The sequence below is a fragment of the Apis cerana genome, linkage group LG7 (genome assembly GCF_029169275.1).
Source record: "Apis cerana isolate GH-2021 linkage group LG7, AcerK_1.0, whole genome shotgun sequence".
Taxonomy (NCBI): domain Eukaryota; kingdom Metazoa; phylum Arthropoda; class Insecta; order Hymenoptera; family Apidae; genus Apis; species Apis cerana.
In genome coordinates, this window is record NC_083858.1 from 7,514,019 (window position 1) to 7,527,238 (window position 13,220).

The following is a 13,220-nucleotide window of genomic DNA, read 5'->3' on the forward strand; positions in this document are numbered from 1 at the left end:
TATATTGGAAAATAATTGGTTTATACAAATTCATATGATAAAAATATAATCATTCATTAAAAATTTCTTTTTAAAATCATGTATCAAACATTACATATTTGGGGATAACTTTGCAAAATAATAAAATATCTCAGATCATTAATTAAGTCGAAAAAAAAAATAGACTTGAAATATAATATCAGAAAAATTATAACAATCCTTCAATCTTTGTAAAAGTTACTCTGAGTTCTATTGTTCTATTAATATCGAGGATAAAAAGGATTAAAATCTATATAATTTGTAAAACTGTTCCTATTATTTGAGAAATTTTTATATCAAAAAAAAAAAAGGAATTAAATTTGATCAATTTATATTCACAGATATAGTTCTGGCAGAGTATTAATGAGAACAGTCAGAGGAAAGGAAAAAACTTGTTATTATCCTTATCATCCATCTACTCAAGAGGATAGCGAAGAACACCTAACGCCAAAACGATTTCATAGTCGTGCCGCATCAAAAGAAGATCTTTCACCTTCCAGGTATCAATCGTATTCTCATTATTATATAATTTTTATTCTTTATGTATTGTATTTTCAAATATATATGAATATGAAAATTATATATTGAAAATGATGAATCATTTAAATAGATCTATTCAAATATTTTCTAAATTGTTTATTATTAACGTCATTTAAAACGTTTCAAATTTGTATGGTTTAAAAAGAAATAATTTGTTATATGATACATAATATGTGACTATAGAAAATACTTGAAAGAGTTGATATTAAAAGTTGTATGAGATAAATTATTAGGATATAATCAGAAGTAATTTAGTATTCATATTGAAGAACGTACTTTTGAAAATATTGAAGGATCGTTTATTGCCATTATAATAAGTACAATGTAATACAGTAGAACTTTATTTATATGAATCAATTAGAAGATAAGTAGTTCATGTAAATAATGTAGGTCAGAAAATTATTAATTTCATCTGCTATTTATGATTTTTCATTCAAATAAGTAAAGTTTAAGTTCATTTAGCTCATTTTTCAAATTTTGTAGCTCATCAATTGTATTATGTTTTTATTTTTTTTTAAATATTCATATAATCGAAGGAATTATTCAGATAAGAGTTCGACTAAAGTTCATTCAGTAAAATATTGATAGTTTTGTTTTAATAAATGGAATTCTATTTTATTTTATTATATTCATATGTCTTTTAATGAATAATTTCTCGATGTAATTAGCTGGATATTCTTTTATAGGAAATAGTTGGTGCATTTAGAAAAATACGATAATATTGAAAAATATAAAATTCAAACACTGTGTGTGCATTTGACCACAAAAAATTTCATCAAATTATTTTTCTCTTGAAATCATACAATTATTTTCCTTTTGAAATCATATAATTTTTATAGGAAACGAAAAAATTAAAAAATTAATATTCAAATATTATCTGTACATTTATTAACAAAAAATTTCATTATATTAAATTATTTTCCTCTTGAAATCATATAATTTTTTTGAAACATTGTTTCATATAACAAATAGTTTTAACGATATGAAAAAATTGATTTAAATGTATGTAATGATATGTAATTTTTCCGTATAAAATCATACAATATTTCAAATATTACATCTTTATATTCATTGATTTAAAAGAAAGATTTTTTTTAAATTTATATTTTTGAAAATACAATTAATAATTATTATTAATTATTGAATTATTATTTTGTTATTAATATTGTTATATAAAAATAGAAACATAATATAAATCTTATATTCAATAAAAGTACAATTTTTATATTCAATTTTAATGCTATAAATAAATAATTATAATTATAATAATAAATATTACAAATATTTGTAAAAAGGCATTATATATTATTAACAAAATAATTACTTCTAATAATAATAAATTAATAATTTTCTGTTTAAATATAATTTTAATATATATTGATACAGTATAATACTTTGATACTCGCATTAATTATTAGTTTACAAATTAATATTAAATTTTATAATATAATTATATAATTTATAATATTGCAATTTGTGAATGATTTTTTATCCATCAATGATTTTTATTTTCCAAAATTAATTTAAAATTTTATCATATTGTCAACAATATAACTACTTTGTTTTTTTCTATTCGTTGATATTGTGAATTTTTCAAATTTTTTTTTTGTTTTCTATTTAATGAAATAAATTGCAACAGACGTATATATTTTCTACATATATTTTTTATTCCATTTCTTTATTTCTAATTTTTATTCTGTTTCAATATTGTTTAAACTGATCTATTAATTAAGAATTTGCAATAATAATCATACATTATTGATTATTGATTACATTCTCTCGATGTAAATCACTTTTAAAAGATAATTAACCGACTAATTGGCAGGATGATCAATTGTATCAAAGAGATATACTATTATGAGGTTTAACTAACAAGATTACACGATCAAAGTCCAGTTCAAACAGCACCATAAAGTTGGAGTACCATAAAGAAACTTCTGTAACTTGCATAAGGCATAAATTGAGTTTGTAATGAATATAATCAAGCACATACAGACTGAAAATCTAATGAATCATGACGTGGAACGAAACTTGTGTTATCCTCCAAAATTATACTAACAGCAACTTTTAGATACAATGGGATTTCTCTTTTATACAAGATATCCTAAAAGTCAAATAATTTTTTTTATATCTAGTATGCATAGCAAATCTATCAGTTAATCCATCAATACAATAAAATATATATATATATATAAAATGGCTACAAAAAGCCACTTGATCATCAATTATATTAATTAAATCCAAATATATTAAATTTCTTATCATACTTTAATTAATAGTACTTTCATATATACATGTTATGATTATTAAAATTGTAAAAAATCCATATTTATATATTAATTAATTAAGATCCAGATATATTAAACTTCTTATTACTACGATCATTAAAATTCGACATTAATGATTCTCTTATTGGAAAATAAGGATATATAAAAATATTAGCCTCTTAAATAATAATAATTTAATTTAATTTATAATTATAACATATAATTGGAATATAAGTGGAAACTTCAATATCCCGAATTAATTAGTAAACACTTGAAATTAAAAAATTTACAGATCCATTTTCAGAACACTCGTCTTTCCTCGTGATTATAATTCTGTATTTATTAAGAAAAATAATATAATAATTGTAAAAGAGTAAGATATATTAAATAACGTTACAAAAATTGTTTTATTGATTTAACAATAAATAACAAATTCCCTACTATACTAAAAAAAAATTATTGCAATTCGACAAAAGCTAGGAAATCATCATTTATATTAAAAATAAATTTAATTGATAAAAACAAATATAAATTCGTTGAAAATAGCAATTTTAACGTACAAAAGGAAGACGTGCAATTTATTCGCGCATTAAAAAGAAAAAATACCTGTCCAAAACTATTATTATCCTCAGCCACCATTGTCTTGTTTGCAATTTAGTCTCGCTGATGGCGCAAGGTTCGGCGGAAGTTGCTTAATCCACGGGCCGCCATTACCACCGCTTCCTCTTCACACGGAATGCGAAGACCTATCTGTTTCCGGCGAGGCAGGGATCGAGGAGGTTAAAAGTCCTGTACTTCGAAGCCCTCCTGCTTTCTCGCATTCGCGCTGCCCTCCCGAAATTCACAAATCCTGCATCTGTGTGCGCTTCATCGCGGAACACACGAAAATGCTCGAAGACTCGACAAAGGTAATTTTAAAAAGTTTATTACTAATCAAATCAAACGAAACTTGAATTGCAGTCGTAACAATGATTACGAATTATTCAAGAAAAAAGAAAAGAAAGAATATTGTTGGAGGAGAAAGTAGGATACCTTGTATGAGACATGCATGAATATAAATAGATTCTCGAATTTCGAACTAAAGTTTGAAATAATGTAAAAATTATTAAATTAAATATTACATAACATTTTAGGAGCTTAATTTCTTAGAAAGATTATATTAATAAACGATGATAAAATAAATTCAACAAATAAATATTTTTACTTATATATAATAATTGATTAATAGATTTTATCTGCAATTTAAAAAATTTAATATATTTGAAGATTGATTAATATTATGTATATTGATTTTTCTTTGGAGAAATAGCAATATTATTTGTTTTTTCTATTTTCTTACATTTTTCTAAAACGTTCCATTACATTGTCATTACACTTTTTTATTCGAGTTCTAGTTTCGCAGTCCGAGTTTTCTTCAATTCGAGTTTCAATTCATTCGAAGTTCGAGGATGTATTGAAAACCTTAAAAAACCTGTGAATTTTTTTATTTTTCCTAAATGAAAAAAATATCGAATAGGTAGAAATTCAAATAATAATATGAGATAGTGTAACTTACAATTAGATTCAGTAATTTTTCAGACTTGTAAAGAATCAAGTTTTTATCTTTCTATTTTTTTATTATTTTACATAATGTAATATCATATTGATTGAAATGAATCTAAAAAACTCAGTTGTATCTAAATAAAAATAATTTCATATCGCGAACGAACAAATTACATCAATACTCTTTACTTTCGAGAAATAGCTGGAAAATTTTTAAATTTTTGTTCTCCTTCTTGCACGATGAAATGTATGCGTCTACAAATAAAAGTTGCCTCCGTATCATAGCAGGATTTACCTGTAGAATCTAATTACGCACAATTTGCAAAAAAAAAGGTGAAAGAAGACTGGAAATACGTGGCGATGGTCTTAGACAGGCTGTTCCTTTGGATCTTCACGTTGGCGGTGCTGGTAGGCACAGCTGGGATCATCCTACAGGCACCGACCCTCTACGACGACCGGGTACCAATTGATAAAAAATTCAGCGAATTCGCAACCACGGCGGTGGTAAACTGTCCGCCACAATAGTCCATGCCCGAGCCCTGCACCGTAGAGAAAGACTAAGGACCAACATCCGGATGTAATTTGCTATCAACCCGGAATCCCACCCTAGTCTTAGGAACTTTCAACTTCCATCGTTGTCCAATAACGAAATTACGGTAAAAGGGCTCCATTCCCACGAAGCGATTGTTAAGTATACGACATGCACATAAATGTTTCACGAAAAGAAATGGAACGACGAATGGTTCGAGGAAAGTAGTAGTGCGAAATCTTTGCATTCTCGTTTGGACACGAAATTGACAAACGAGGAATACAATAGAACGTCGATTACTTGAATTTAGGTTATTCAAATGATTGATTGACAAGAAAACTCTGGTTTCGATGAAAATTTGTATAAATAGAGCGAGTAACGAGTTATAACTAAAATTGTTAAAATTTTAGCATTTTTTCGTTTGTTTTGAATTCAATGTTGCCTGAGAATTTTTTTTACAACGGGATGAAAGAGCGTTAAAAAAATGAAATGTTTTTTATATAAAAAAATTTGCTCCATTTCACGTCATTAGAAAATTACCATTATACTTGAAAAATTAAAATAATAAGCTGCTCGGTTTTCCTATTATAAAATGAATTCCCAGGAAAAATTACATTTGAAAAAATTTGGAAAAAAAATTTAGCGGTTGATTCTTTATATATGCAGAAAAAATTTCATTAAAATCAGAATCATCGAATTAAGTAACATAGTATATGATATTATTTATTTAATGTTTACGTTCTATTCTGGGGCAATATTAATTTTGTGATGCATCTTCTTTATTCTTTATTATTATTTCTTTCTTTATACACTTAATAAACATCTATATCTAAAAAATTACTCGATTTCATGACTCCCCAATTAATTCGAATAATCGATATTCTATCGTAGTTAAATTCTACCTATAACATAAAATACGAAAGAATACCTATCAGAGTTATTTTCAAAAAAAAAAGAAAAAATATTCCTCGAAATTTTCCCAAGTTTGAGTGTGCATCACCGATATAAGCAAACGAGCGAGCTGCTGCGACACCTGTCGGCCGTTTCAAGACCTTGGATCCATTCCTAGCTTCGTTCAAGTGTCGCAATTGTGAAGTAACCATCGGCGCGTCGATACATCGCGAACAATTATTGAAACAAAACGTATATCTACATAGTATGCTCAAGTAAATCGTAAAATGAAGCTGCCACTACTTAAAAATCGGATTAAATTAAAAACAACAAGCTAATTAACTGTAATAATAACTTAGCTAAACCCTTGGCGGTTTAAACTACCGGGATGTCTGAGAGAAATGGGAATACGTGAGGAAGGGAAGAGAAAGAGAGACGGGAAGAGGATCGAAGTGATTGGTCCCGGACTAGGAGTTAAAACTTTCACGAATAAACTGTCGTGCGGCCGCGTGTTTTATATATCCTGTTTACCCGACATATTAAGAGAAATTATTCTAGGTATCACGATCGTAGGTAGCTCGTTGTACGACACGAACTTAGCGTGTAACTTATCGTATAATCGATTATAGTTTTAAAACATTTAGGAAAACGTACCCATTTGTACGAATGTATCTATAAGGAGAAGGAGGAGGAGGAGAAGGGAAGAGCAATGATTTGAATGTACGTGCATCCAAATGTCGCTTGAGATTACTGTTCGTAACGTCTTATCGTTGAGATGTTTGTGAAAAGATAATATGCGTATAATTTTTTTTTTTTTGAGTTTCAAATAATTGATCTTTAATTTAAGAAAAATACGTTTAATTTTTGAATAATTTGGAAAGTATTTTTTTACGAATATGTAGAAAACAATGCAATTTAGGATGGAAAGTTAAAAAATTACTTCATAATGTACATATAGAGTAACTTTCAAAAGTTGAATTGATGATTTTTGGATTTAATTTCAAAAAATTGCTCGAAATTAATTCAGGAATCTAAATTTTGTCAATTTTTGAATCACTTTATGTACAATATAATAATAATTTTCAATGAAATTCAATATATTAATATTATTCTTAAAATCAATTTTAAATAATTTTAATAGAAATGAATCATAAAAATATTTTTTTTAAGAAATTATTATTACGTTTGTTCAAATAATGTGTAATTAAAAATTAAAAATAGAAAAATCTCTTTTAAAATTCTTGTGGAAACAAATAAAAAAAATGTTAACTATCTTAAGTTGCAAAAGAATATTTATAAAAAATATGATATATTTATAGATATAAAAGCATGCAATAATGAAACAAAAAATATTTTTATTAAACATGCTTATTTTGATATCTCATAGAATAGTATAGTGCTATATTTGCATAATTTAATATAAAATGAATAAAAAATATAAAGAAAAATATCTTTGAATATCAAATTTTATTTTCAATATAATTAATTAATATAATGGATTTTTTTCTGTATTACTAATATTCATAATTTACAAAGGGATTATTTAATACGATACAATTTTTCGTTATTAATAGATCAATTAACATTTTTTTTTTTTGAGTCTCTTTTGAAGTAAATTTTGATTTTTAAATTTCAAAATCACCTTTAATTTTTTCCAAGTTTATAATTTTTTATGCTCGAAACAATATTTATTAAACTTCAATATGGTTATATATAAAAATATTGAATTTGAAAATTTATTTAGAAAAAGATAATAACATTAATTATAAAAAAAATTCATGAAATTTTTTTCGATAAAGTATCTACACTTTATAAATACGTGCAATTTATATTAAAATGACTAATAACCTTTTTTTATAAAAGTTAAATAATAATTTTGATATAATTTTATTTCTTAATATATTTATTAATAATACATTCTTTTTTCCGTAAAATAAACAAATTTTATTTAATATCGTTGCTATTATTTATTATTTTTCTTTCTATTCCAATTTTTTGGATCAACATATTGGATAATATATATAATATATCATATATCATATATATTTAGATTATCAATATATTGGATAATATATATAAAATAATAAAATAAAAAAATTATAAAATATATATATAATCCTGAAAATAATCTATGACAAACAAAATTTTTCGACCGATCTATTAATAATGAAAATAATCGAAATGGTCATGCTAAATATCTATCTCTTATAACAACACCAATTTACAATTTATATTGACCATTTGACAAATTCGACGATCTCGAGGGACATTTCGTTGCACACGTGTTATACTTCGCCTCTGTAAAAATATTGTATTTTGTAACAAGAGTCGAAACCCGCGAAACATTACGATAATAATAACCGATAGTTCTGTAAGAACAAGTAAAGCATACGAATTCTAAAGCTGATAGATAGTAGCTGATTGAACAACCGTTGACGTTGTTGTTCAATGCTGTAGTACGTGGTTGATGTCACTGTGAGTTGTCTTATATTCTTTTCTCTCGTTTTCCTTCTTTTTTCTCTTTTTCCTTTCATTACTCCTTCGTTTATTCTTTTTTTTTCTTTTTCCTCTTATTTTAATATAATCACGCGCTATATTTATAAACATGTACTATCGCGGTTAAAACGATTGTTAGTTACGCCTCGTGCGAGCGGACTGATATTCGCGAGAAATATAAAACTCAATGTCGGAGAATCTGGGATCCCTCGGCAAAATTAATAACACGATGACGATCGTTAAATCAATTACGATTAATTTCTTTCGAGACGAAAAAAAAATGAAGAAAAATCCGATCGAATCTCCGCGATGAATCACCAATTCTCCGACGTCTCTATCGTTAGACGTAATTCATAGCTGGGAATGATAATTTTAACGCATCCAAGGTACGATGCCTTACGTCACGTTGGATTGTAAATAAATTCGTAGCGTGAGAAGTATTGGATTCCGTAAATACTGCCATTAGAAAGCGTTGTTAGTGTGAAAGACGTTTTTTGAATCGTCGATAAGCTCCACGGTTCCTACTCAATCGGTAACTAACTCTGTTCTCGAGAAGTCATTTTTAACCTAAATTACTATCGAAGTGAAAAAAATTCGATCGATTAAAATTTCAAATTTCGACCAACGATTAAAATCGATGATTAAGATGTAATTTCAGTTGCTGATTGAACCAAAGAACCGAGCTCGTAGTGTCGGAAAGACAAGTTAAACGTATTTGCTACCTGATTGAAAAATCGTCCAGTGAACGCCGAACGTACGTTAGAACGAGTGGGACATTCGCATAGTCGATCTCAGATGTCGCTGCAATGCCCCTTAAGCCACACGATTAGAGAGCCTCCTTTAGAGGAACGAACGAGACTAAGTAAGAAATTTTACTTTGCACTAAAACGATAGGGAAGAACGCACACAATTTTCTATGATAGAGTCGGTTATTTGTTTACACCGTATTATTAAACGCATTAGTGTGTCGAAGCAGCTGTATTCGATCTGTAGGTCTCGTTCCCGCAACCCATCGATATTAAAGGTCTCACCTCGACAATAGTAGATTATTCCATCGATAGTCGGCTATTGTTACTCTGATATTTTAACAGTTGTTAAATCGTAGCTGTTTAGTTATCGTTAGACCGCGGATATTTATGCATATTTTTGAACGTATAAAAATCTGTATCAAAATGCAAGGGGAAAAAAACATAAAATGTTTAAAATATTCGAAATAAGAAAATATTCGTTTCTTTGATTTACAAGAATGATTTGATTTTGCATAAAAGTCCGCAGTCTAATTGTCATTAACACGAGGCGATCAAAATAATAATTGTCCAAAATCGAAGGGAAAAACTAAACGTTCTTGAATGGGAGAATAAGTGCGCGGTATCTAGTAAGAAAATAGCGAGATAGAAGAAATAAATATATATATATATTATACATATATATATACCTGTAATTTTAAGATGTAAATAATGTGTACATAGCTAAACGTAACGTAAGCCAAAGATTATAAAGCGATTGAAGTTTTTTTACTATTGAAAAAAACTGGGATCACATGTTGCACAGATGAATCCCATGAAATTGTTTAAAAAAAAATCGTTGTAACGCGACGATGGTCGATAAATGAAATTCATGAAGCGAATGTCATTTCGTTTATCAATGACAACGAACTGGTCGAGATAATTTCGTTCGAAGTTATTTCGTAAAATAAATATAATGAATATATAACGTATCATTTTCGTCTAATTTTCATTATTGAGATTTTAATTCGTCATCTATTTTTTTATATATAATATAAATTTCAATCGACGTTTAAAATTAATATTACGAATATACAGTCGGATCTTAATTCGAATCTCAAAGATACAATTAAAATTTTCGAATTCATGTGGCTCATTTTTGAATAAAAGAACAAATTCAAAAAACGAAAATTTGATGCAATTATAATAATTGAAAGGAAAATTTAATTACGATTATATTATAGTTATTATATTATTATTAGAGATAAATTCATCTCGACAAATATATGCAGCAAATAATTCGAGTTATAGAAAATTTAGATTTCGATTTATAAATATTTTCATGGTGAAGAAAGAAAATGAAGAAAAATTATAATTTTATTGAGATTCGACTGTAATATTTTCATACACGAATAAATAAAAGGAGGAATTCCACTTTAATCGTTGTAAACGATGGTTCATTGGATTTGTCTGAAAATTTATCTAATAATTAGACCGCGGATTTTTATGCAATTGAAATAAGATATCCTGATATTCAAACTCTGATATATATATATATATATATATCAAAATACATCTTATTATTCAAAATGTACGTTAAGTTTATGAATATAAAAAAATTTTCTCATTAATGCTAAATTATTATTATTCATCTGAAAAAATTATTCAGAATTTTCGATATTAAATCGTAACCAAAAACTTTTATTCAAAATATGATTTTAAAAATTTGTTTACAATTTATTCAATTATATTTTAAATAATCGTGAAGTAATGAAATGAAACGTATCCAATACGAAAAATATGTATCCGCATAAAAATCTGCAGTCTGCCTATAATAATTATTCCTCGCGACATAATTTCTGTATTTAAGTTGATTCGACGATTAATTACAATTCACGTGTCGTATATTTTCATTCACGCAACAAATATATATATATATATATATATAACGGGTCTCGTTTAACTATATAATCCTAGAATAAAATCGCAATGCTGCAGACGATAATTCGCTAAGTGAGATCATTGGTTATCGTGGCCTTCGCCTGGAACTTATACTTAAAAGGTTTTTTCCAGCGTCAAAAAGAGAAAAAAAGGAAGAAAGAAAAAAGAAATTGATAACGTGGCGTGTCGCCGACGAAAGAAAAATCGACGCAGATTCAAATCGTTCCTCGAAGCACAATTTATACAGGATTTAAAGGGAGTGCTCGAAAGGATGGAATACGGGCTTGCTTGTTTGCCCGTAACTCGATCGATATTTAAATAAAACTGCATGTACTTCGAAAAACGATCGTTATGCGGGTGTTACGAGAGGACTTTGGTGTCGAAACTTTGCAAATTTTGTATATAATTTCGTTTAACGAAAACTTCGTTTTCATTCGAATTCGTTTTCCTCGAGATATGCGAGCAATTGAAGATAGTAATGGTGTAATCTCCATGATTAATTTTTCAAGAAAAATAAATTTTTCTGGGAAAATTTCTTGGATCAATTTAATTAAAAAAAAATTTATTAAATACTAAAATAAATAAAAGCGAATATATCAATGAATAAGATTGGAGATACATTTTATTATCTGTAATATCTCATTATTTAAAATATTAAGAATTTTTTTAACATCTTTTTCTATTATAAAATTTAAGTTTGTGAAAAGTAAAGATTCGACGATGATGAACAAGCGTTGATTAGGCAAAATGTCAAAGAAACGTTTCTCTAGAAGGCTTGAAAGCTTCTGATTAAAAAAAAAAATGCCATGGAATTAAATAAACTAATCGAAACTCATTAGAAGTATCGTATCATTGTTAAATAAATGGGGGAAAAATTATTATTATTATTATTATTATTATTATTAAAGTTAAGGAAGAGCGGATAAATTGAATTTTAAAAATCGTACGTATGTATACACATTTTCAACATAATAATAAGACATCGCATTTTTTATCTTAAAAAGATTCGAATTTCCATATCTGATACCATAAAATGGATTAAAATGGATACATCGATTAATTCCTCGTTTTTACGTGTATTCGTATATTGTTACAGTGCCAAGTAGACGAGCATAAAATCTCATAATGACAATAAAGAACACCTAAATAGATCAGTCATCGTGAAATCTGCTCTTTTCGATTCTCTCTCATTTATTCAAAAAAAAAAAAAAGTCGAGATATAAATTTGAAACTCTCATTTGTGACTCTGAAAGCGACAAAAAAAATTGTAAAATCATTTTAACAAGATATTCAACGGATAAAAATAATTTGTCGTTACCAGAAATTTTAATGGAATTTATCTTATAAATTATAAGTTTGACAGTAAATGATCAATTTTCAATCGACACCCGCGTCCCGATCTTTGACCAGAGACACTTGACACACGTTTTAATGCGTAACATTTAATGAAAAGGTAGCTTAAAAAAAAAAAAAAAAAATTCCATAAATTGAGAAATATTAGCGACTTAGGCTAAGATGAGTAAGAGATATGGTTACATTATAACGATAATTAATAGTAAAGAAAAATGTACTGTATAGCAATAGTGCTATTTAAAAATGAAAGAAAAATAACAAGCAGAAAATAAATAAAGGATGAAAATTATCCGAGTATTGGACTACTATCGTTAGATACAACTACTATGTATATCGTTTGTTAAATATGTACCTATAAATTATTGACGACCGTCGTTCTAAGACTATACGATGTAAGAACGAGAATTCTTGTTGCTTGGTTTTGTAATCATGCTTGATAAAAGCATTCGAAGAATAAAACTTGTTGTCGTAGAAAAAATCTTTTTTCGATCATTCTTTTAAAAACCTACTCATTCCTCGATAGAGAAAAAGATTATATTTATTATGTAATGTCTTGATGGTAAGTTGATCCTCTTATGGTTTTTATATTTATAACAAATTCAATGAAAAAAAAGGAAAATTTATTTTACATCAACTCTTTGAAAACAGATTTTTAAAAATAAAATATTATAATGAAATATAGTAAATTAATTAAAGATAAATCGAATTAAATTTTCAAAACGAGATTAATAGTTTCATTTTTAATAGAATACTATGTTTCGATAAATCTTTTGTTAATAATATTACCATAATTATAATAATTTTAAAATCCATGTTTTTTCGTTGCCTAAATAAGATAATTATTTTTGTTAAAAAAAAGAGATAAATATAAAACTTTTATAAATTTTCTTTGAATAAGTAGAATTTCAAATAGATATT

The 13,220-nt window shown here is 26.6% G+C and overlaps 1 protein-coding gene across 14 annotated transcripts in view; it reads left to right on the forward strand.

Moving 5' to 3' along the window:
• LOC107993186 (acetylcholine receptor subunit alpha-like) overlaps positions 1–12,780 on the forward strand; it is a 251,829-nt gene extending 239,049 nt beyond the window's left edge. For all 14 annotated transcript variants that reach the window (XM_028664495.2, XM_028664489.2, XM_017049480.3 and 11 more), the window contains 3 exons: positions 360–518; positions 3,484–3,733; positions 4,701–12,780. In XM_028664495.2, the coding sequence (XP_028520296.2) occupies positions 360–518; positions 3,484–3,733; positions 4,701–4,892 (601 nt within the window). In that variant the 3' untranslated portion in view covers positions 4,893–12,780. The remainder of the gene's footprint in view (positions 1–359; positions 519–3,483; positions 3,734–4,700) is intronic.
• The last annotated feature ends 440 nt before the right edge of the window (positions 12,781–13,220 follow it).